Raw genomic sequence first — 24,748 nt, 5'->3', positions numbered from 1 at the left:
GCAAAAGTTCAATCCGGGGCTTTGCGGTGGTCGCGCTAGTTGGGTGAGGCTTGGCTGTGCCAGACTGAAAAAAAAAGAGTCACCGTCCGACCCTCTACCACCTTTGCCCCGACAACACGATCATCACCTTTTCCTCCACCGCATCCATCTCATTATCTCTGGCAGCAATGGTTCCTTGTGAGCGGGCCTCGAGGCCTTTGCTTCAATGTATCCAAAAAACCTATACTAGAGGTTTGCCAGGCCTCCAGCTGCAGTCGACGCGGACCTTTCAGTCGACCGCTCTGGCTCGCGAGGAAGCTCAGACCGAGACCCAAAGTCAACCCTTCTACAAAAACCCCGATCCTGCTCTCGTGACAAGTCCGCGATTGGAAAGGAAACTGCTGAAGCAAGGTGTTGCGCCCATTGGATCCCGCCGTCGTCGAGCAGCATTGCAGAACTCCGCCAACATCCCCTTTGAGCAACTGCCCTATCAATGCTTCCAAGAAGCCCGGAAGGTATTACTCGCAGATCGCGAGGAGAAGGTTAAGAAGATTACGGCCATGCGGGAGAAGATTGCGAGGCTCCAGGCTATCCCTACGGAAGAGGCTGGCGGCGAGCAAGTCCAGAAGTCGAAATTGCGGGCAATGGAACTGGAGCTTGAGCGTCTCAAGGTTCATGCCGATATCAATGATCCTATCGTTAAGAAGAAGTTTGAAGATGGGCAAGGTATGAGTCAGAGAAGGAATTCCATTCACTTTCAGGTAGCCATATGCAACTAACCTTGAACTGCAACCTAGGTGACATGACCAAGCCTATTTACCGGTTCCTGGCCGATCGGAAGTGGAGAGAATACCGTCGCAAGATCTTGGTGCAGAGAATTACCCAAATGAAGGTCATTCCGGATGTTCTGCCTCACTGCGACCCTGTTGTGGACACCAAACTCTATTTCGGTAGACACACGATTCAACCCGGAGAGTTCGTCAACTCCAGGGTCAGCTCGACCGCCCCCAAGCTTGATGTACAGCTCTTTGAGGCTGGCGAGAAGCTCGTGACGATAGCCGTTGTTGACTCGGATGTCCCCAATGTCGAGAAGGACGGATTCGACTACAAGATGCACTACCTTGCTGTTAACGTCCCCATCTCCGCTACTTCCACCAAGGTTGATCTCGCCAACCTGTCAGCAGATTCGCAGGTTGTTCTTCCCTGGCTGCCCCCGGTCGCTCAGAAGGGCAGCCCCTACCACAGACTCTCCATCTTCATCATGGAGCAAAAGGATTCGGCTCCATTGAACTTTTCTCTGGTCAAGGGCATGGAGACGAGCCGTGACGTCCTTCTTCGGACACTGCAGGCCAGATATCACCTCAAGGCCATTGGGGCGCACCTGTTCAGAACCCAATGGGATGAGAACATGCTGGAAGTCATGAGAGAGATTGGGTTCCCCGATGCCGACGTAGAACTGCGCCGGAAGAGAGTCGAGCCTCTGCCTTATAAGAGGAGGAATCCTTCCACCTTCCGGTGATCTGCTTATGTATCCTTTTGCGCTTCTTTTCTGTCCGTTACAGCTTTCAGGTGATAGATCTGTATTGTACAACCGACATGTATGAATATGTACACAAGTTTAACCAACTCCGAACTCCTGACCTCTGTCCCAACTATGCGCCGCAATGCAAATTGGTAGTCCGTCTATTCCTCATCCAACTGAGCTGGCTGCAATGTATTCTGCACCCATTGCATCTTCGACGGTGGCCAAACACGAGCGATGATCTTCCCGTTGATCAATCCCATAGGGATAGGTCCATAATTCCTCGAATCCCTCGACCAGGGCAGGTTGTCTCCGCCGAGATACACATGGCCTTCGGGTACCTAAGCACAGCACCCAATTAGCAAACCCCCAGTCGCTCGCAAGCCACCCGCATCTAATCCCTACCTGTATCATCTCCAGACTCGTGCCAACCTCCGTACTAAACGGGAGATCCCTGCAGACAAAATCTCCCGGCATCCCCAGCACTCTCTTCGCACCATTGACTCCCAGGAACGTCGGATGGTAGAACCGAACCACATCGCCTACTTGGATTCCCCGGCCGTACTTGTGCACCCGCGATATCATCAGGTAATCACCCCTCGGGTTGAAGGTCGGGTACATCGAGGGTCCTTCGCTGAGCTGCACGGTGATCAGGTGCTCCCAGACCAGAGTGCATGCGCAGAACAGGCCCAGGCCGTCGAGCGTGAGGCGAAAGACGGCGCCCTGGGTTGCGCTTCTCAGCGCGGAGCGGAATATTCGTTCCATTGGTGTGGTCAGAGCATTTCTGGACTGTTGATGGTGTGTCTGGTTCTGGTGAGCCGATTGGAGCTATCTACCTCTTATTATTGCTTGTAGGCGGAGAGGCGGAGCGGCCGAGCACAGTCACGTGTTGTGGTCTTGGTTTAAAAATCTTTTCGCACTTGCGGTTTCTTCTACTTTTGTTTTCATTCCTTCGGCTTGGAACGTTGAGACTGACTGTTCCCACAACCATTATGGCTGGTATGGGTTTGAGTCAGCCAGCTTCGCTTTACAGTCTTGATGATCTCCATCTTCGAGGATTCCATGTTGCGTAATGGCCGCATGCAATGGATTTTCGATCGTGCAAGGCTCTCAAGCTGCCAATTGCAGTCAACAATTCAATGGTCCGGTTACATTCTCCAACAAGCACAGTTACTAGTCTCCAATCCCTATCAATACAGCTTCTAAATTGCTAGAGCTCGCCGTTTCCGAAATACAACACCAGGACGCGCGAGTGTGGACAGAGAAGCAAGATGAACATTATACGTCTCGACTGACCACAATGTGGCGAGATATCCCCGAACGCTGTCTTAGCTTTGACCCCATTTAACTATGGGACTGGGATGCTGGATGGCGTGGGTGGGAGACAATTAGATATGAGATAGTGTTTGTGGTAATGATACTTTTTCGTCCTTTTTGTTCCCCTTCGTCGTATGATGAGACCCATGCTCTTGATAATACTCGGGAATCCATTCTCAGAATGCTGCAGGGAAGAATTTGCTGCGTGCTCGTAGATGGTTGAAGGTTCTCAGGTATCCTGCTCAGTAACCAGCCATGCACACCCAAGTCATCCTATTTTATTCGCATCGTCTTTCATCCTGTCCTATCTCTCGGTGACCTAACCGGCATTCAAGTCACCCCATTGCCCAGCTTCGTCTTACTTATTCTTCCACATGGCGTCGGCATCTGTAACAATCATCAGCAATTCACCCCGTCTCAACCATGACTCAAATACTTACCAGGACTCAAGTTGGGCGGCTCGATATCCTTCCTCTTCTCCGCCTTGGCCTTATGATCGACCCCAAACCTCTCGTCTCGCTCCGCAAGTAACCCATCAAGACCCTGCGGATGAGCGTACTTGACTCTCTCGTCATTTGTGAAGCTACCCATGAGCTCTGGAAGTCCCAGAGGAAGCGGATCGCCCCGGTCCACCTGCCAGAAGTGATACGCTTTCCCGTACAGCGGAACGATATCCCTCATCTCCGACGTTTCCGCTGCTTCCCAGGCAGGCTTCGGCACTCCGGAGGGAGCGGGCATAATCAGCATGCCGCTTTTGACCTCAAACTCGTGGGTGTGCCATAGTTTGCGTTCCTCAGAGGGGAGGGTCTCGAATAAACGCGGGGAAATCATGTACTCGACGCCGATCAATCGGGCATTAGGCTTGGTGGAATCGTATATCAGACACTGCCTGAGGTCTGCATTTCAGGTCAGCAACCACTTTCTTGTGGAAGGAAGGGAGCTATGAAGACCTTCTGTAACATGGGTACAATAATGATTCGATTCTACACATCTTGTCGGATCCGACGCATAGACGTGGAATGCATTTAGATGGGCGCAGATCTGTTTGACAGGTGTGAAATCTTGCACCATGCTGGCGCCGCCTTCCAGGACACGACTTTTGGTGGTGAGAGGCGAGCCAGGGATTCCATCTCCGTCTCTGGGAATATGTTGATGACAGGACATGTTGCACGATTTAATCTTCAATTGCAAAGCTCGAGCTTAGGGAGATATGATTATAAGAACGAAGATTGTCGTCCCAATTTAACTGCAATTGCTCCGGATGTTTATTCCGTTGAAACAGGTGTTTCGTCCATAGCTGACGTCATGATGATTGCGGGTCAGACAACACTTCTTGTGATATTCCCAGCTTCACCACTTGAAGAGAAGCGATAAACCCTTGCAGATTCGCGTTGCCAGCTGACTACTTGAGCAGTGCTCCTGACATGGGTCTATCAAGCGTTCCTACTTCTATGCGGAGATCATCGAAGCTAAAGGTAGTCGATCTACCCGAGAGTAACTGCGCCGACACAATACTATAACCAATCAAATGTCATATCATGCCTCTGCAACAGCCTCGCTGGCTGAGAAATCCAATTGGCCTCGGTGTTGTTATTGTCATAATAAAGGGGCCTATCTTCTGCCAGCCGAGCCGCCAGGTCCGAGGTGGCATGACAGAGCTCATCGCTGTCAGGCAATGCGAACTGCAAGTCTGCCAGGGAGAGAAGGCTTCTTCTCCTGTTGGCGCTGTGAAGGCTATTACGCGGGCCGTTTTTGCATTGAATATGACACGACCCGCCCACTTTGTAAAGGGCAAGTGCAAAGCGCTTGACTTCCTCGATGCCAACCCAGATGAAGACATCCGGGACGGAGTCGCGGCTGAACTGGGCTAAGATCTCTGGATAGAAGAACATGTTTTTGCGAAGGCAAGTGTCAATCAATGTCGTTAATAGACGAGAACAGCTCGTATGGAGGGTTCGGGCGAGTCGAATGTCGACTTCACTATGAGCGTCTTTGAGGAGGGCGAAAATGATCTGAAGAAGGATGGCTTGGTATGTTGCCATGGGCCAGGGGCGCTGGCCTTCGGACTCTGAGTTTGTGTCTGCCCACTTATCCTGTCAGATTGACATCAGCTGGCACGACTCGGGGACATTGGCTTCGATGATGCTTCCTTGGGTAATCAATGGGAAGCCAGGCGAGTTACTCACTCGCTGTTCGTAAACTAAGGAACTAAGCTCGTCATGTAGTTTGACTGCATGACACTGCATCTCCTTGTCCCGTCATCCACAGTCCCATAGATTGTAAGAGAATCGGAGGCTCCTGACTCGGTTCGAAAGTCGCTCTATGCATAAACGGCCAGACGTGATGGAATTTCTCAAAATATACCTCAACATACTGCAGGACATCGGGTTCTTTCCACGGAAGAGTACAGTTCATGCGATCTTCAGCAGTCGAGCGTTTTTCCAGATCATACTCCTCATCTTGAAGTCCGTTAATGCTGCTGTCTACACCCAGAGTTTGAGCACTCTTCGGATTCCCCTGACGTGACAAGGACAATTGCGACAAGGAGCATTGAACACCTCTCCGTGAACATGCTCCGCAAGGGGGCCTACCATCGCACCGGGTCTTTCTCGAGCGACAGTGACTACACGCTATAACCGTGCGACTAGATTTCAACTCCTTGTTCTTATGTCGGGTTCGAACACGTTGGCGTAAAGTGTCACTGTATATCAAATTAGAGTCAGTTTTATTGCCGTTGCGCGAGAGGTGCTGCGGATGAGCTTACGTCCTGGAGAAGACTTTATCGCAAAACGGACACTCGTAGGCTGGCGCTTGACTGTGGCTGACAGAGTGCCTAGTAAGGTGCTCTTTGCGCCTGTAGCTTCGACTACATCCCCGCTGGAGACAACAGTATAGGCCTTCGTTGACGGTGGAAGCGGTCTTCATGGTAGTGGATCTGGTTTGTAACGCGCTGCGGGGTTCATTGCGTGCCATGTGCTGGCTATATACTTATTGAGAAGCTGGTAGAGATTAGTCAAGGTTAGAGTTAGTCGAGAGAGATCTGTGAAAAATAACCAGAGGAGTCGTTCACATGAGGATAGATAGCAGATGGGATGCCGAATATGGGATACCGACGGATGAAATGGAGATGGAGTTTACGGAAGTGACTAAAGGCACTATTCTGTTTCCTACATGACTACCATGACTTCCTTGTACGAGGCTTCAAGTGTCATTGAAAGAATAGGAGTCTCCTTCAAAGATCACATATTATGGGCTGTGGATCCATTCAATAAGTTATGGCTCGCAAGTTTCACAAAGGTGAGTACGAGTTACTCATGATTACGCAGAGTTCAATCAATGGATCAGATCGTGTATTCAAATTATTTCCTTTCTCACTTGCTCACATAGCATTCTTCATCTCTCTCAGCGCTGCCATCACCTCCACCGGATCTGACTTTCCAGTCTTCTTCTGGATCTCAGGATCCTATGAACGGTTAGACAAAAAGTACAATTAGAGTATGAATCGCTGGATCTTCTTACATTGACTCTCATGAACACATTGTGCAGCTATGCAATCTCATCAGCTAGAGCGATCAAAAGGGGCGAACAACTCCATACCTTCTCATCCCCAATAGTAAACTTGCCCTGGGTCTGTTGATGTTGATTTGCGTATGCTTCTAGCTTTTTAATGGGTTCGGATTGAGATACAGCAAGACAGAACTTGACGTTACTCTTGGTGTACTCATGGCCGGGCTATACGAGATCAGTCTTCTGCATAAAAGAAGAGTGGTCTCTTAGCAGCTTACATAGACTTTGGTGTCATCAGGAAGCGAGGCAAGGGTCTCGTTCAACGCTTTGTGCATCTCTTGAGCATTTCCCTCGAAAAAGCGACCACATCCTGCCGCGGTGTGAGATTCATTCGATTACAGCCAGGAAATGCACATCTTACCTGCAATGAACAAGGTGTCGCCAGTAAACACCACCTTTTCGTCCCCATCCTGCATATAATAGCAGATACTATCTTGAGTATGGCAGGGGGTGTGCAGTGCTTTGACTGAGATCCGCTCTCCGATCTTAAACGTCTCCCCATGTGCAGGAGTCTGCGTGACTGATTGACAGTTCTTCCCTCCGATGACTGGAAGTTTGCCAAAATGTTTCAGCTGTATGTGTTAGTCAGAAGAGCCCATACGCATAGCTAGCTAACTCACCATCTCACCGTTGCCACCAGCATGATCCCAGTGACTGGAAGGGCATGTTAATCCTGGTCTCACTCAGCGGCAGGATGCCGAGACATACTGGTGCGTGTTGACGATGGCTGTGAGTTTGATTTTGCCCGCCTTGAGCTGAGCATCAAGCTCTGGAGCTACCCTAGCAGAACATCAGAGTTGATTCCACAAGCGCGTTTTGACGAACAGCATACTCTGGCGGATTAGCCGGGTCGATGATGACGGACTCTTTTGTCGGCTCGTCCGTCACAAGGTAGGCATAGTTATTGCCTTTTCCCGTCCCTGTACAATATTGTGAGCGTCAAATATGCTTGGATAACCAACACTGAGTCAATCAAGGCTCGACAAGGCACGGTGTATATCCAACTTACACATAGGAATTGACTGTACATGCATGGTTCTGATGTGATGTGCCCTTGAGTATTGAGATCCACAGTACGGTCTAATCACTCTGAAGAAGTTCATTGACAGTAAGTGAATAGAGAGAGAAAATGCGGGGTGATACTGAGATTATTTAGTAATAAGCGGTATCTCAATGAATGAAGACAATCCGGAGCATTACCTCATAGAAGCTTCGGGTCATGTGGTTGGCACTAAGCCGTATTTGGAAAATTATATACATCGCTCAATTGTCTTTCCTACGGCTTGTACCAAATGAATTGAATATAAAGGGTATTTCTTGATCCATCCTGAATCTCTTCCGATTTTGCGAGTCGTGTGAAACGGAGACGGTGGGTTGTAGACCATTGCTCAGGTCAAACTATCCCTATTGGTCTGGTATCCCACGTATCTAACCTTTCCCACCCGAACTTTTGCAGCCCTTGTAGGTCATCTTCGGTATGCTGGGCACGTGTCGTACTTTCAGAACTCTTCTGCGATCGAGCTGGAGCGTTGCTCTTATCTCTAGCAATAGGAGGCAAACGATTATCCTCCGAGCGAACAGCGCTCTTGAGCTGATCTAGCCAGTAATTTGAACTTTGTTCACAGACAGTGCGGATGTACCCGAGGGAAAGCGATTGCCGCGCTGTACTCCACTCTCCTGAGTTCAAAATGTAATCCAGCCACATATAAATCGCCTCGCACTGGGGATCATTCTTCGTATTCGGTCGTCTGGTGAATGCCAGTTCATTGACCAACCCCCCGGTCAGGGCTGGTAAAAATGTAGGGTAGTCTGCCGCTACAGTCTGCAGTGGTTTGTCCCACTTGGTGAATGCTTCATCCAGGGAATCGCCAAGTCTGTAAAGATATATTAGCCGGGGATAATCCACTAACGTTGCATATCAAAGGCAGACTTACTTTCGCCCCTTTGGCACAATGATTGAATCCTCAATTAGGACTCGGGAAAGCGAATGAGGACTTCTTCTTGACGCCTTACATATCGCTACCAGCTGGGCCGTAAGGAAGGACGAGTGCTGATCTGACTTCCTCTTCTTCCGTGGTGGCTCTGAAAGATCTCCCTGGCTCACTGGATGCTCGAGAGCAGACCTGAGGATGCTCTTGATTTCTTCTACATTGCCATCGTCGGCGCCGTTAGAGACCGCAGGCGCAGGCCTTCCAGATACAAGCGCAACATCAGAGTCTGTCTTCGCCCAGTAATAGTCCCAGAGCCACTCTAATGAGCGCTGCGTCGCATTGCGCAGCACAACAAGAGACGGTAACTCTCGATGGGTCGCCTCGTGACGCAGCTCGACAAACGATGCTGGAAGCCCGAGGTCAATCGCTCGTTGAAACATGGTCTTCTTCTGTCCATGGAGTTTCGAGTCAACGAGACCCGTTACAAATCTGATAGACCTGCGTTAGAGATAAATTCCGTGTCGCAAGTGCATAAAAAGTGACTGACCGACAAAAAGCAGCTGAGTAGGTCGCTCGAATCGAGAATATGGAATTCTTCCCAGCATCGTCGTGAAGAATCGCGTCCGTTAATAAAGCAGTAGCCTCAACCGGATGTGGGAGGTTGCCACGGAGCTTCCAGATTCCGACCTTGGAGGCGTTAATCATGATATTCAAGCATAATGTAGAAACTACGTACCGTTGCGCAAGCCTTTGAGCGCAAATCCGGTCCATCATAGGCTGGCGGAGGGTAGAATTGATTCCGGACAGTGAGTAACTGAGAATGGTCCTTCCATGGTGTAAAGAATACTTTTGCCATTTTGCTCCCTGGATATTTCAGTTAAGAAGTATCCGTAATTCTCTCGTGAGTCTCATTCTATTGTTTGTACCACTGTATCTGATCGACGGGATTTTTATATCGGCGAATTGTTTTTCCTTCCGATTGTTCCCGAATTTGTTTCAATGTCCATCTACTGTCCATCTACAGTCCAGCTACAGTCTCCGGACATTCTACGAGATGTGAACAGTTGCTCTGGCAGTTGACATGAGCTGAGATACCCTTAGAAATTATCACTCTCCTGTTGACCCGACAGATGCTATGCTGGCGATGGAGCCCAACAAGACTCAACGCAAGAGAGGCACTCCAGAAGCTAAATGAGACTCTTAACAGACATGTCTGATACTGTGAATGAATGAGCTGATAATGTCCGAGGCAAAAGGTGATTATCTACTCAGAATGTGTTGCTTTTGTTCTCGCCAGCCTTCGACATCGCTTCTGCGGCCGACTTCAAGTCTTCAAGGATCAGACCATCTGAGCTTGGGTTTTCAATTTCCTGACCGTCTTGATGCAGTTTGCACAGCTATTCAGTCGGGAAAGAGGACGCCGTGAAAGCTGGCATCTTCGTCTCTGAGGCTACCCAACTGTCAATCTTACCTCATGGAGATCATAAGATACTGACGAGATCAGATGTGGGAAGGATAGAAAGAGGCCAACAATCCCAGAGTAGACGGGGCGAAGACAGGAAGCCGTAGTCACGAGACTGGCCCGAACATCCATTCGTCTTGCGATTCAAGGGCACAGTGCATGGAGTTATCCAGTTCAAACAAGATATCAGCTTAACGTCATGCAGTTTATTAACGGCTATTATTCGAGGGACGAGACACCATTCAGCTGACTGATCAAGAGTCGACTGGTCTCTTCTCAAGCACTGATTGAACACCAGGAATGAAGCATCATAGGAAAGAAATGAATGACTAAATCAAGAAATCAGTTACAGATCAGATCAATACACAGCTGAGAAACGAATCTTAGTCTTAGCAAGCTGCTCGTCTATTGGTCAATTGTCTAATGCATATAGCTATTCATATCATTGTACCTCCCGTTGGGTATCCTCGTCACGGTTCGTGCCACTCATAAAAATCAAAACTCCACGCTATGCCATGAAACAAAAGGATGAAGACAAAGGAGAGACAGAATTTGTCGAGGGAAAAAAAAAGTAAAGAAACAGATTCCAAATTTCATATCCACCCATATGCATAATTCATGCATGGCTGATTATCCAGACTGAAGAATTGCTGGGAGACTACTCCGCCATCTTGGTCTAGTCTGCCATCATCCTCGAAAAAGAATGACTTGTTAAGCATATTCTCTGCTGATTTCACAGATTGAGCATGTGTTTCAGGCCCGGGTTGCCGTTGACGAGCATCGACGCTGTTGTTGGCTTGCTTCTCTGCGGTGTCTTGCAGGTCATCATCCTCTCCGTCAGCGTCCTGATTTTCTGTCTCGTCGTCCGGGGATGGTGTAAAAGTCTCCTCCAGCTTCAACCCCTTGCCGCTTAGTCCAGCCAATGACGCATTCAGCGATGCGTCAGGATGACTGTACAGGCCCATCCCGACAAGCTCGTCCTCCGGCTGCTCCTCAACCGCATCCGGCTCATCAAACTGCTGAATGGGGAGAAATGGCGTTGGAGGTCCAGAAGACGGCGCGCTCTCATAATTCGACCCCGCAACGTCCGCCCCAGGAATACTGCTGTACATGGACATCATATCGAAGGGCCAGCCTTCAGACATGGGCGGAGCCATCGCTGATAAGCTAGACGCACCGGAGTCCCAGTTGATGGGCTCGACCTGCGAGCCGTTCATTTGCAAGAGGTACTGTTGCTGCATAGTTGTCGGATCTTCCATGCCAGACAGAGAGGAAAACATCGCCGCATCTGAGGTGGGATAAGCAGGTAGAATGTCCTCGCCACCGTAGGTAACAGGAAGAGTGTTGGATGACGAAGCGCATAAGCCTGTGGTAGCAAGGTTTCCAGACATAGTGGTGGCCGGTAAGTACTGAGAGGTGGAATATCCAGTTGATCGCAGTGATGCCGGGTGCCAACTCATTGGTCGCGGTTGGCGTGTTCTGCGGATGGCGGAAGCCGCGAGAGCAGCTTGGATCTGAGCCTGATAAGACTGCTGCGGGAGGTGCCGGTACATTGGTGAAGTGTGCGACGTGGTGGCCCTTCGCTTGGCAGCAGAGGAAGGACTGTTTCCAGCACTCCGGGGTTTCATTACCCGGCTAGTGCGCTTCGGTCTTGGGAAAGCGTACATCAAGTCACGAAACGTCGACGTACGGAAACATGGCTGTTCTCCTGGTGAAATCCAGTAGGGACCTGCTACGGAGGCTTGTGGTTGCCAACAGTCGGCCATTGGTTGTGATGTTGAGAGTATCAATCAGATCGGGAATGGTTATGATAGTTGGCTGAATGTGGATGAAGGTGTTGGTTATAATGGCGAGAGGGATGAGGTATGTAGAGCGCAGAGTTATATGACAGATGGAGGTGGATTGAAATCCATGGATGACTGCAGTAAGATGCACAATAATAAGGTCAGAGTTCGAGACTCATCATATAAAGATGACACAAGGGGTCACAGGGCGCTCATGGCAAGGTACCCAGCAAGTAGTCCTGCAGAAGGAAGTAGTAAAGTAATAAAGTAGTAACTTTAGCCAGATAGTCCAGAGATCTTCATTGTCCCCATAGCCATCAAACCACTTTCCCTTCTTAGAAAAATAATTATTTATTAATATGAAATAAATAGAAAAAAGAAAAAAGTAATAATTTCTTTTTTATTCTATGCGATGAATATGGGGTCACTTGTTACTCGTGGCACTCAACTTACATTTCCGATCTACCGTCCGCCCCAGCTCCACGATCCAAAGGTTGGGACTCCATAGCGGACAATCTATTGGCGGACACATGTTCAATAGTGAGATGACACAACGTTGACAACTAACAAAATAGGTGACTTGGTCCGCGTCTCACAGGGGGAAGAATGGAACAAGCAAGTCGGCTAAGGAACGGAGGAGGCAGGCTGGTCTGGCAGGGATGGAACTGGAAGGATGTGATGATTCAGAGCCCATGCCTCAGCTCAGCGGCTCCACTGCCTTTCCATGGCCCGTAGGCCCGTAGCATTAATTCTTTCCTCTACTCCGTCTCCGTTTCCGTATAGAATTCTTATTTTCCTCTTCTCTATCTTCCACCGCCTTTTCCGAAGTCCAGCTTGATTTCTGGACCCTCTGGATGTGCTGGACGGTTGGACCCATGGTAGTGGTGGTGACCATGGTGCTGCCATGTCGGTGGAGAAGGAAATGAATACCTTACCACTGGTGGGGATGATCAGACCCATGAAAAGTCACAAGGAGTTGGGTTTTCATTGGATGGGATTTCAAGGAGAAAATAAAAAGGAAACACTTAGAGCATGGTAGGAACTAGGAAGTCAGAGAAGGAACCAGAAAGATAGAGAGTCTGGAACACGCTGAAACTAGGTTAGTAAGGTAGTACTCCGTAGTACGGATACTAACAACTAAGTTCAAGGCCCGTGTGTGACTAAGTGACTGCTGGGTAAGCGGCTAGATAACCAAGAAATAAAGTTACCTCTTTTGTGATCGAGTCGATGGTTACACACGCAGAGTTGAGTATCCAAGTAGGTATTAATGATGGACATGGAGAGCGTTGCCCAGGTCCTAATGCAGATGCAGCTATACATAAAGCTAGGGCTTATGCTCTGTATTATTGTCATCAGGAGTGACTGCTTACGGACCTACCGAGTCCTGCCGACCTGATCAACTACCTTAGCCATCATTCATATGAACTGGTATCCGTACATATCAGGGATGGAGTTATTTTGAAGGGATCATGACTATGTTTGGCAGTGACATCTGAATTAGTGGATTTCCGTAATTTTAATTTTAATTTTATTTTTTCCTTTTTTCCTTTTTTCCTTTTCTCTTTTTTTTTTTTTACTTTCTTCTCGCCCGAAATTTGGCCCTATTAGTAAGTGGCTGCGAGGTTGCGGAGAGACACGCCCGGTTTAGTTTAGCAGGTTCGACTTAAAAGGGTCCCTCTTTTTCTGGAATGTTGTCTCTTAATGTTGAAGCCACACTAGCAAACGTCGACCTATCATCGCTGGCGCCTGCTGCCGTGCGGTCACGGCTTTCGGCATTCAATTTCAATATCTCTTGGAGTTGGAGGCTGGTCCACATACTAATAATGTTCCTTTCTTTGCTGAGTCTGGCCTTACCTCTATCATCATTATTACTCCGTAAGTCCGTATTATGTATCAGGTGCAACCTGCCTGACTTCTCGAGTGCCTCCCCGCAAGTTCATTCCTTCGATGCGTCACATCTTGCTATGCTCAATACCTCTTACGCAAGGGTTACAATTGCATCGTCGCTCCAAGCTGAACGAGGTCACTCTGCAAGGCATCTACTATTATCATAAGGCAATAAGGGTGGGTCCCGGCTTAATAATCGCTTAATAATTAGCTGTAATTCAGTCCCAAAATTGCTGTATATAAAGGGTTACGCCTTAAAGGATTAATATTAGTTAAGGTGAGGGCCGAAGGTCCGAMCCTCAAGACGCGAGCAGAGCGAGCGCTCGCCAGCTTGTATATGTATATGTTATCCATGATATCCAGCTTTGCTCATCGCCTTGTTGCCTGTGCTACACCCTTGTATCACTATAAATAAGGCATTCTTCGGTCTCACCGGGGGCACTCTCTGAAGTGATCCGCTATCTCGTTTTGAAACCAACCGCTTGGGGAGAGTTTATCCACCATCGTCATAGGCTTAACTTTGCATTTCTAGTGTGCAGTGGATAAGGTTGGACACTTGGACTCATAGATTAGTCATGAACGGCTAGACTCTGTAATCTCGTAATCGGGGAGACGCCAAGCACTCCATACCAAGCCTTTGGCCGTCCGATTAGGCGCAGGATTCGGAGAGACTAAGATCAAGAGTCATGTGGAAGGTGAGATTTTATCTCTATCCTTGTCACACCTTTACTATTATTTTATGTGGCTTGTTAGCCCAGTACAAGGGCGTAAGACATTTAGTATTGAAAAAAGGGAAAAATAAAAATAAAATAAAAAACAAATATTGCTATCTATGTGACACTGGTTGTGATCAGCATTAGCGTATGACTTTCAGCATTAATAATATCATCTAATGCACTCCCACCCCCAGCAGATATCCAATATTACTTGTTACGGAATATAGAATACTGCAGGGTATCGATGTATCATGTATGAGTTGACTATTTTGTTTCTAGGTTTGACGGAGAGCCAAGGATGAAATATGCTCAACAATTTAAAGTGGGGAACTATTCATTTATCAACTGACACTTTGGCTAGGAGTCGACTCGAGTCTGAGGATCCAGTATTACCTACTACTTCGTGCCTTTGCACTCCATAGTGGCTCCGTACTGATGAGGCGACGGCCAACTCAACCCTCAAAGAAGTTAATACAGAGTATGAAGCACGAGTTTCTTAAAAGGGGCACATGATCAATAAGCTTGGACAACGGTTCTGCAAGATTGACCAAGGCTCGACATAAAGCTCAAGGTTACAGCATACTCTACGAAGGACTATCACTTCTAGCCGTTTAGTATGCTTTATGGAGCATGGAACCGAGCATCAAGCCATCGGACAAGGCGGGTTTCTCATGTTCCTACCCCCTGTCGTGCTCACCTCACCCTGCTTCCAAGGGCGGTTACCATGATCGCCTGTGATAGCTTAGGCGATTCTCATCGAATCTCAGCATATCGGTCATGTACACGGTGTAGGATTCGACTCCGTTGTCTGACCTTCGTAAACTCCGTACTCTGTGTGTGTCCAACATCCTATCAAGTAGCGGCATCGACATCGCTAAGAACATTACCTAGAATGTACTAGTTGATCGGACGGTCGAGATCATCGTTTGATCGCCGTGCGAATCAAAGGCCGCGGATTCCAGGAAGAAACCGCCGGGAAGTTGGGACGCATGTGCGGACCCATGGGTAGCGCAGGGGGGGCTAGAAAATTAATAGAACAAACGGGGCCTGAGTCAGGGGTCAGTACGTATGTAGGTAACAATCCTTACTAATTTTTCTTGAATCCTTCTCCTCTGTGGCTCTGAGACGCTGATGGGCAATGCAAGTGGGTCTGTCTCCTGTACGGAGTATTGTGCTTAGTGTGCTGATGATCTATCCATTGTCTCCACTTTAATTGGCGTTGTGCAGGGATACTACCAGGTAAAAGGGAAGGTCGGCGCATACTTTGCTCCCTGCTGTTTGCCCTGGGCTTGGACCTGGAGTTAGTCAGACAGTTGTCTCAAATAGCAGTCAAGATTTAATTCCATTTCATTCCATTCGCCGATCGCTCCAACAATAACAGCGTGCTTGCATACGAGCTGGGACGTCGGGGAGAAAATCCATCACAAGAGATGATCTTATCAAACACCCACAGGCCACATCGATACTACAGTATCAGCTGGCCTGGAACTAGTCTAGCCCCTCTAAAATCCATCCCTATGCCCTCACCGCGGAACACGGTCGGCATCTCTTCAATGACTGCCTCAGTCTCACAGGATTAGGGCCAACTGCCTCTCCGTTGTCATAATTAACACTACGAGAAGAATCAAAGGAGCAATCATGACGACAGAATACTCTGATCGTCAATCGCACACTAACCTTGGAGTGTAAGTAAGCAGTAATCCAAGTCTCCAAGACTCCAAACGGGGTAGGACTTGGCTGTCTCCGCCTAATTAGCGCCTCGCTGCTGTACCAGGCTCAATTCAGCAACCCCGAAATGGCGGTCACAATCTGACTGTCCAAGACAGGAGAAGCCTGGAACTGGGCAATAATCGACGACACTACCTTAGTTAAATTCCACAGCCATGTAGGGATCACCTCAAATAGTTGCTTTCTCGGACTTGATCCACATAACGAGGCACAGGCAGTAAGCATCACACAGAGACAAGGGATGTCAGATCAGAAGACATGTACGCCTCTCCATCAAGGTTCACTGAACATGGTTCAATCCTGATTTTGAAAGAGCACTCAACCCAGTGCTAGATGCCAGCCACTCAACGTTTAAAGACCGCAAAGCTCAGGCATAGGAACACCCGCTAATTTGATTTGACTTGCCTTAGTTCCATGTCATCGGCGCCAGATCCTGTGATACTTTGGGAAATAGCTGTAGCCGATTGCATTATCATTGGTCAAACATGTGTTCACTGTGAGCTTAGGCGCTATTTCAGCCATTTTTAATTGAATTTTCCAAATGGCCTTTGTCATCTCGCCTCGGCCGCGCAGGCCGCGCTCTAGCTGAGTATCCTCATCCTTGAAGGATTTGTGGTCCTTCAATTACCATGTTCGGCCGCGTACTCCGTCTGCCACAGCCACTCACCATTTAAGATATCTGTTTCCCGCGGCGATTCCTGCAATCACACACCCCCAAGCTGTCACTATGAGACATATCAACCGCAGCAATGGGATGACACAGAGTGTGCCTCATATGGCCCCGGCCCCCGAGATGCATGCCAGCCTAGTGCCAGGCCCTGCTAGCTCCTTAGCGGATGCATCGTATCCATTCATAGGATTATTAGGTTCATTTCTGTGAAACCAAATTTTCATCCCTCTGCCGCTCCGCGCCGCGTGCTACGTCCGAACGCCACAACGTCTGAGCTCACCTTTGTCGAACTGAACCTAAACCTAAATCAGGAAATTCAAGAACCTAGTGGCGGCCGCCTGGTAGGCTTTATTATTACGAGGGTAAGCCGGCTCAAGTGGATGGTTCTTATGGAGCCTGCTTTGAGAAGGACGAAGTGGGCATCGTGTGACTGGCACGAATAACTTTTCCTGGCAACGCTTTCAGACTAGAGGTGACTCGAACATGGCAAGTTGGCAGTTGGCACAATGCGCGTTCATTACACTTCGTGGCGGAGCACCAGACGCAATACAGGCTGGATCTACTGCTGAATCCTGCACCATGGACACAGATGGTACTCCATAGATACCTTACGCCTGGTCATGAGTTTGACTTTGAGAAGTCGAGAGAAGGATTCGACGACGGGATGCGTCTGCAGTCTGCAGTCTGCGCTCAACCACCCTCGAAGAAAGGAGAACAGAGTCGGGCTCATGTTCTCTCCCCTTTGCCAGAAAAATTTGGGGGACAGCTGCAGGTAGCCATGAGTCAAATGCGTACATGCGTATCACCCCTGCATATGAATACTACTCTGTACAGAGCACACCAAGTACGTAAGGCAGTATGTTTGGGTGCCCGACCAATCATGGCTCATGGCACCAGGCAGCACCTCGAAACTACCTACCTTACATCCAAATCGAGATTGTTGATATCAGCAAGGGCAGACTCTTCGAACGCATTGTAGAGATGATATGAGGCTGACACTCTGCATAGACCTGTAGACTAACTTGGTCACTCACAAACAGACGCAAACCTCAAGCAAAGACAGCACGCCATCTGCATATGTGATATGCACTGACTACATCCTAGAATCCTGCATTCCTGCATCTAGTCGTACAGCCAGACATGTACATGAGTGGTCCATGCCGGAGGGATGTATCACAGGCAAGGCAATTCCGAGGGATCATCAAAGGATCTTCCCTCTGTACTTTACACCCCTCTACCTACCCAAACGTTCGGGGAGCAATGTCCGTTATGCGTCACACAGCGTAGATGATCCAGATCGGATTCATACGGGCAAGAAACCAAAGCAAGGGAAGGAATGACGTCCGTGCCGGCGCTGATCCTGAGGCGATTCCATGGATTTCGAAAGTCAAGTGATTCTATCCGCAACAATGCTTTGTACCGACTTATAGAGCTTTAAAGGCTGCCCGCACAGACAATGACAAGTCTCCATGGCCCAGCTGGTTAAGGCGTCCGACTGTCAAGCAATAGGTTGTGCAATCGGGAGATCAGCATCGAGCCTGCCTGGGGACGAACTTTTGTGTTTTCAATTTTCGTGACTTATTTTTGCAAGCTGTTCTTTTTTCAACCGGATCGGCCCACGCAAAAGGCCGCCTTATGCTGCCAAAGCAGTATGTAATCAGAACGTGGAAAAGAGGAACCTTGGGTAGGCGAACGTCACCCAAGGAACAGTGCAACTCAAGTAACAGAGGAACTTTAAGAGCTGTACAGAACATGGTCATATGCGCATCTTGTCTTTCGATCCTTTCGGAAAGTCTCCGTATTTCCCGTTTGGGGAAGGCATGCAGTCTAAACCTATTATTCTTCAGGGGTAAAAAGTACCATGAGGAGGAAGAAAGGGAGTTCTGTGCACCGAAAAAGTCAATGTACAATCACGAGGTACAAAAACGTCCCCAGGCAGGCTCGAACTGCCGATCTCCCGATTGCCGAGTCCAACAATGGACAGCGATAACAGTCGGACGCCTTAACCAGCTGGGCCATGGAGACATCTGATTGGTTAGGTCGATGCAGTGCGTGCCTCAAGGCGCTTGTGAATTATCGACTCGGCGGACGTGGTCGAGTTAGACATTGAGGTGGCTCCAGCTGCGGTCATATCAACTAATTTAGCCGTACGTGGCATTGGAAATACGACCAGGCTGAAAGCTCGGGTGGGAATGAAGGAACCATGACCTGTATCTGGCTGGGAATTAGGATGCCTTGAGTGTTCATCTGGTAAGCGTCAAACGGACAGAGGGCGTAGTACCAGCCTAAGGAGGGACCAAAAGGCTAGAACTTTCTGGCGTAGCCAGTAATAATGTTCAGTGCCATAATGTGCCAGATCAACTTAGACTACTCTACACAGCCTCAAGCTTGATTGCTGCCTGTCCCGCTGTTGACCACCGCAGCAATCAGGCTGAATTGTTTGCCACTTTCCGATGGTGCGTCAAACACTGAGCTGGCGCTAGTGATGAAGACTGGGGCAGAATAAGGCAGACTAAGGAGTGATTGAGAGTGTGCAAAGTAGAAACGGCAAAAAAGAATTCGTCCCCAGGCAGGTTCGAACTGCCGATCTCCCGATTGCACAGCTATTGCATAACAGTCGGACGCCTTAACCAGCTGGGCCATGGAGACCAATCATTGAAGAACCATCAGAGCTTTTGAGCACATGAGTCTAGGATACTGAATGACCATGAAACTTGGACAGTTGAAGAGGATGTCTTGACGCAACACCCTAGTCCGCCGAGTGGTTGCAGCCTCGCAAAAGAAATCTACCTATGATTATCGATATTATTACCGCATACAAAATAAAAAAATCACGAGCGCGTGTAATTGAGTTAAGGCAGAGTTGGACTGATAGAGATCAGTGGTAACTGCCAACGAACGGCAGAAAGAAGAACGAAAAAAATCGTCCCCGGGCAGGATCGAACTGCCGATCTCCCGATTGCTAGGAGCAGCTAGCATAACAGTCGGACGCCTTAACCAGCTGGGCCACGGAGACAGGTTGTCGAAGAACGCCGAATATGAAGATTTAATATACTAATTGACTTACGCTGACAAAATTCGGAGCCTACCCTGATAGATGCAGGCTTTGCTGATACATTCGCCTATCTACCTGCAATACTCCATTATCCCTTTAGACGATAAGGTCGGTCGCTGTAACTTCGACACATAGTATGCTCCATTATTATTGGATTCTAATGTCCCTGGCATACGGGCAGTACTCTATAGTGGTTGACGAGTGTCCATCTTGACTCAGAGACCATGTTGTTCATCTCCCTTTCACATTTGCCCCTCGAGGATTGACTATGTTTTTCAGGCTGAACTACTAGGTTTGTTGGCCGATGGCTGATTGGAAGAAGATCAATATCGACCGGAAGGAGACCTCATTGTCTGCTCAGTATTATATTCGTCCTTACGTTGTGCGCGCGTATATGATGCCTTTTGTTCTATGATTTATGTGTGAACGAGTACATCCTTAGTATGACCTCGCTTTCAATATGGCTATCGGCTACTGCATCAGAACACACCGTGTGGGTTTGTTATTTGGGTAATCCCCACCAAGAGTTGTATTGAGCTATGATGGAGATATATATTCCCTGACACGGAGATATTGGTATACCTCCCCACCAGGCCAAGTAGACTGGACCATTCTAGCCAAATCATACAACTGAACACTTTTGAAAGACACACCAAACCACGAGCACAATAAACACCAAACTAGCGCCGACAATGAGCGCTGGCAAGTATTCACATTGATATGCAGTTCAGCAGGATTAGGTATGATGACTGGTTGAGCCGTGTAACGACGTCATACCCACTTCGACCGGAACCGCGACAACTCATTGAACGCAACAAGTCAGGTTCTCAATCCTCACATTATGGGACAATCGCGCCAGAAGGCCATCAAAAAGTTACTCGGAATTGATTACTTTTGAGAATAGAGCTGTGGTATAATGGAGAAGACGCTGTCGCAGGAAGATTTTGTACGTCGTCAGACCCTCACCGGAGGAACTGCCAGAGCTGACCTAACGGAAGGACCACGGAGGGGCAATCAGCGATACCGAAACGCATAACCAGCTGGAGGTACAACAAACGCACAAACCCACCATTACTGAGATCTGAACCTCCTGCTAACCGCGAATAACACCTGCCTGCTAGGTCGTACTTTACCCCGATTGCACTCACCGCCGCAAGTCGTCCTTGGTTTCGGTGGACGACTCAAGATCAAGACCGCACCTTGACAATGCGGACGAAAGAACAGCATGCTTCGTGCATTCATTGATAATGGGTGAATGGATAACACCGCCATCCAAAGACATCCGACCAGATGTGAAGCCGAGCAATGCGCACGAAACAGCCCTCCCACAAACGAGCGTTGACGACGACGATGCGATTAAACCGTCCGAGGCGAAGGATCGAAAGGCTCTCAAGACACTCCCTACTGTGGTGCAGTCACGACACCTGACCAAGAAGCAGCTGTCGGATATGGCGTGGAATGTGCGCAAGCTGTCGAAGAAACTAGGGAGCATCAAGCTCAAGCTCACGGTGAAGAGCGTATTGGTTGTGACAAAGGTACGCGACGAATCTCTTGTCGTACTTACACGGAAGGTTACCCAGTGGCTGCTCTCCAAGGATCGCTCGACAAAATATGTCGTCTACGTGGAGAAGCGGCTGGAGACGCACCCGGATTTTGGAGCTATGCAGCTCCTTCAAGAAGAACCTACGGCCGAAGGCCGGCTCAAGTACTGGGATTCAAACATGGCATCTGAAGAAGCACATTTATTCGACTTTGTTGTTACACTAGGAGGGGACGGCACGGTTCTATACACGAGCTGGCTTTTCCAGCACGTCGTACCACCCGTACTCTCATTTTCTCTGGGGTCCCTGGGATTCCTGACTAGATTCGATTTCAACCAATATCAGAGCACACTAGAGACGGCGTTTAAGGACGGTGTCGTGGTAAGCCTCAGACTAAGGTTCGAGTGCACGATCATGAGGAGCAATCGACGGCCGGAGGACGACGCAACAAACATAACGAAGCGGGATCTCGTCGAAGAACTGATAGGAGAGGAGATGGAAGGAACATTGACCCATAGACCGGACAAGGTTTTCCAGATCCTCAACGATGTCGTGCTTGACAGAGGACCGAACCCCAGTAAGAGCCTCCCATGAATGCAATCTGCCTTGCCAGGAAATGGGTCCGTGACTGACCATATCAGCGATGTCTCAAATTGAGCTGTTCGGTGACAATGAGCATTTCACGACGTTGCTAGCGGACGGCGTCTGTATAGCGACGCCTACCGGCTCGACGGCGTACAATCTCGCCGCGGGAGGTTCATTGTGTCATCCAGAGAACCCGGTCATTCTCGTTACCGCCATCTGCGCCCACACCCTGTCTTTCCGACCGATTATATTGCCGGACACCATTGTTCTACGTATGGGAGTGCCTTATGATGCCCGAACAAGCTCATGGGCAAGCTTCGATGGTCGAGAGAGGTGGGTTCTGCGACATGGAAGCTACGTTGAGATTCGCTGACAGCCTGGTAGAATCGAATTGCACCCGGGCGATTATGTGACTGTATCCGCATCGCGGTATCCGTTTGCAAACGTGCTACCCCACAACCGACGTGGCGAGGACTGGGTTCAGAGTATCTCCAAAACTTTGAATTGGAATTCGAGGCAAAAGCAGAAAGGCTTCAAATAGCGCATGCTGCTGCCAATGCAGCGCCAACCGGGGATTTGCTGGTATGCGGTCATGACTTGTATATAGAGGAGCAATCTTACACTGTTTGCATATGGATATTATTGGGGGAAGGCATGCACCTGACGACGATTCCATAGTCATTCGCTTCTCATCTGCTCTTGTTCAATTCCACACAAAGCCCATAACCTTGGAATCACCTATTTAGGTGGCCCTCAAAAGGCATTATTTGTTTGATATTGCATAACTGAAGATAAATATCATGAGTAATGGAAATTCTGTCAGTCCGATCGAACCTTTGATTTTGCGTCGCTTGTTCTGAAGATTTTCTTTCTGCTCTTCGCTCTAGAAGCTTCGTATGGGTCGGTTGGTTTCCCGGGCAGCCTCAGGCCGACTATAAAAAGCCTTCCGCCGCCGCAAAATTTCTTCCTTCTGCTCTTCCACAAACGACACCAATTCGACTTCGCAATTGAGCATTGGCTGCTCAATTGGCTCTGGAGTTATATGTAGACTCCTGCAGTTGATTGAGCTTTTAAATATGCGATAATAATATTGCTTTTGCTCAATCACAGCGCTCCATCTCGCGACTCACTAACTTTGGGTAAGTCACCATTTTTTCCTGTTCTGTCTCGATCCTCAAATCGACCAACAGAGCCTTCTGGCTCTCTTATGATGAAAATATTTCCTACATTCGCAGTTTCCACGCTAGCCGTCGCCATGAACCCATCATAGACGTGCTCTGTGCGCATTATCTTCCTTGGATGTCTGATTCTTGTTGGTCATTTGGCATTTTGAGCATGACTTTTGTGAAGGTCAATGAATAGGTGCTAATAATGGCTTTCAGTATAGGTTGATTGAGATTTTGAAGATTATCCTGGTTGGTGACGAGACTTGTTGTGCGAAGTTGGTGTCGTCGTTCTAGCATTGATCGATACTGGATATTCGATAGCTTCAAATTGACACAGCCACGACTGGATTTCGTTGGAGATAGATATATTGAATTCCAGACATACTCAATTTCTCCGTGTTTACTTGTTTCTACTTCCTTGACTACACCATAAGCATTTAGATCAGCGCTTGTAGCTGTCGAACACCTCGTACCAAAATTCGAGAGAAAAAAATTATAGAACTGAATATTGTCTGTGGAAGCACCTATGGTTGCTTTAGCTGGCTCACCAGTTGCTCGTAGTCTAATAAAGTAGCGCATTCGATGTGCGGTATTGTATGGCCTTCAGCGCCCAAGGAGGAGTGATGATGAACATCTCAGCCTACACCGTCAACGCTCCTTATCAACATCCAACATCGCAGATCGAAAACCAACGACCCCCTGTCAAGCTCCCTCGTGAAATAATCTCCTTACCAACATAATATGATGCAATAATCAATTGAATTACTACCTCTCTCTACCTCATCCCGCAAATCTCCCATCCCCAGAGGTGCAAGAACCGACCATAACCGCCATGTCACAATCACACCCCGCCAGACACTCCTCGATGCTGTCCGCCAGCACCGGCGGAACAAACATAGCTGGCACCGCTGAGAGACAGCCACCCCCAAAGCAAGTGACGACAGTCGCGCAACAAAGCCCCGGCCTGCGAATCCCGTCGAACCGCAAGACGATCTACGACAGACATCTGAACCGCAGTCGAACTGCGGAGCTCAGCCGGGCAAGCTTCGCCTTCCTGTTCGCTGAGATGGTCACATATGCTCAGCGAAGAGTAACAGGGATACAGGATCTAGAGCGCCGGTGAGTGCAACGCGCCTTTTTTTGGTAGATTCGTCACCCCATCCTGACAACACGCCAGGTTAAACGAACAGGGCTACCCCCTCGGCCTCCGTCTCCTCGACCTCCTCTTCTACCGCTCCATGTCTTCCTCCACATCGTCTGCGCTATCAAGCTCCTCGACCTCTGCTTCCCCTCCTAATCGACCTCTCCGCATTCTTCCCCTGCTCCATCTAATTCATGGGCCCCTCTGGCGCCTGCTCTTCCAACGCCCCGCAGACGCCCTCGAGCATTCAGTGTCCCCCGAAACACCGAACGAGTACATGATTACAGACAATGACCCGCTGGTAAACACATACATTAGTGTTCCGAAGGAGATGAGCATGCTCAATTGCGCTGCCTTTGTGGCGGGGATCATAGAGGGGGTTTGTGATGGATGTGGTTTCGAGGCCAAGGTTTCGGCGCACAATCAGCCTACGGAGATGTGGCCCGGGCGGACAATCTTTCTGTTACGGTTCGGCGAGAGTGTTATGGAGAGAGAGAAGGTGCTGGAAAGGGCAGGGGTGAAATAAGTGGATGGCTGACCGCTGAGCTATTGCCTGACGCGGTGACCACAACAGGATGCACGAGTCTTGCGACGACTCTGGGAGTTATTGCATTGGATATCTGGGAAAGGACTATTGATTCGTCACATCAAGGTCGAGGCGCGTACGTTGATTCAACGGGAAGGGGGGATATGATTT

General features: G+C 48.8%; 7 protein-coding genes and 4 non-coding genes across 11 annotated transcripts; 4 read left to right on the top strand and 7 right to left on the bottom strand.

Moving 5' to 3' along the window:
* Positions 1-167: 167 nt before the first annotated feature.
* On the top strand, positions 168-1,498 carry Aspvir_003822 (mitochondrial 54S ribosomal protein mL38; the record flags this gene model as incomplete). Its single annotated transcript, XM_043267067.1, has 2 exons — positions 168-705; positions 777-1,498. The coding sequence occupies 2 exons, from the start codon at positions 168-170 to the stop codon at positions 1,496-1,498; spliced, it is 1,260 nt and encodes a 419-aa protein (XP_043123002.1).
* Positions 1,499-1,662: 164 nt separating this feature from the next.
* On the bottom strand, positions 1,663-2,266 carry Aspvir_003821 (putative mitochondrial inner membrane protease subunit 1; the record flags this gene model as incomplete). The annotated part of the gene is made up of 2 exons (XM_043267066.1): positions 1,663-1,842; positions 1,907-2,266. The coding sequence occupies 2 exons, from the start codon at positions 2,264-2,266 to the stop codon at positions 1,663-1,665; spliced, it is 540 nt and encodes a 179-aa protein (XP_043123001.1).
* A 910-nt stretch (positions 2,267-3,176) lies between these two features.
* On the bottom strand, positions 3,177-3,982 carry Aspvir_003820 (OBAP family protein; the record flags this gene model as incomplete). Its single annotated transcript, XM_043267065.1, has 3 exons — positions 3,177-3,205; positions 3,259-3,714; positions 3,769-3,982. 3 exons carry the CDS (start codon positions 3,980-3,982, stop codon positions 3,177-3,179), a joined length of 699 nt encoding a protein of 232 aa, XP_043123000.1.
* A 350-nt stretch (positions 3,983-4,332) lies between these two features.
* Aspvir_003819 (rRNA-processing protein las1) lies at positions 4,333-9,172 on the bottom strand (the record flags this gene model as incomplete). Its single annotated transcript, XM_043267064.1, has 16 exons — positions 4,333-4,911; positions 5,005-5,026; positions 5,193-5,301; positions 5,410-5,519; positions 6,202-6,281; positions 6,416-6,550; positions 6,604-6,695; positions 6,747-6,957; positions 7,006-7,039; positions 7,094-7,165; positions 7,218-7,305; positions 7,395-7,423; positions 7,819-8,259; positions 8,320-8,805; positions 8,864-9,003; positions 9,053-9,172. The coding sequence occupies 16 exons, from the start codon at positions 9,170-9,172 to the stop codon at positions 4,333-4,335; spliced, it is 2,748 nt and encodes a 915-aa protein (XP_043122999.1).
* Positions 9,173-10,371: 1,199 nt separating this feature from the next.
* Aspvir_003818 (uncharacterized protein) lies at positions 10,372-11,544 on the bottom strand (the record flags this gene model as incomplete). Its single annotated transcript, XM_043267063.1, has 1 exon — positions 10,372-11,544. The coding sequence occupies one exon, from the start codon at positions 11,542-11,544 to the stop codon at positions 10,372-10,374; it is 1,173 nt and encodes a 390-aa protein (XP_043122998.1).
* A 6,482-nt stretch (positions 11,545-18,026) lies between these two features.
* Positions 18,027-18,114, top strand: Aspvir_003817. Its single transcript has one exon. It is a non-coding gene; the product is annotated as a tRNA-Asp (tRNA).
* Positions 18,115-18,489: 375 nt separating this feature from the next.
* On the bottom strand, positions 18,490-18,588 carry Aspvir_003816. The gene has a single exon. It is a non-coding gene; the product is annotated as a tRNA-Asn (tRNA).
* A 535-nt stretch (positions 18,589-19,123) lies between these two features.
* On the bottom strand, positions 19,124-19,212 carry Aspvir_003815. The gene has a single exon. It is a non-coding gene; the product is annotated as a tRNA-Asn (tRNA).
* Positions 19,213-19,487: 275 nt separating this feature from the next.
* On the bottom strand, positions 19,488-19,579 carry Aspvir_003814. Its single transcript has one exon. It is a non-coding gene; the product is annotated as a tRNA-Asn (tRNA).
* Positions 19,580-20,534: 955 nt separating this feature from the next.
* Positions 20,535-22,285, top strand: Aspvir_003813 (putative NAD+ kinase; the record flags this gene model as incomplete). Its single annotated transcript, XM_043267062.1, has 5 exons — positions 20,535-20,564; positions 20,617-20,664; positions 20,740-21,736; positions 21,801-22,077; positions 22,129-22,285. 5 exons carry the CDS (start codon positions 20,535-20,537, stop codon positions 22,283-22,285), a joined length of 1,509 nt encoding a protein of 502 aa, XP_043122997.1.
* A 1,457-nt stretch (positions 22,286-23,742) lies between these two features.
* Aspvir_003812 (trafficking protein particle complex subunit 5) lies at positions 23,743-24,577 on the top strand (the record flags this gene model as incomplete). Its single annotated transcript, XM_043267061.1, has 2 exons — positions 23,743-24,029; positions 24,088-24,577. The coding sequence occupies 2 exons, from the start codon at positions 23,743-23,745 to the stop codon at positions 24,575-24,577; spliced, it is 777 nt and encodes a 258-aa protein (XP_043122996.1).
* Positions 24,578-24,748: the final 171 nt, after the last annotated feature.

Source organism: Aspergillus viridinutans (genome assembly GCF_018404265.1).
Source record: "Aspergillus viridinutans IFM 47045 DNA, scaffold_2, whole genome shotgun sequence".
NCBI classification, from domain to species: domain Eukaryota; kingdom Fungi; phylum Ascomycota; class Eurotiomycetes; order Eurotiales; family Aspergillaceae; genus Aspergillus; species Aspergillus viridinutans.
This window is presented reverse-complemented; position numbering and strand designations above follow the sequence as displayed.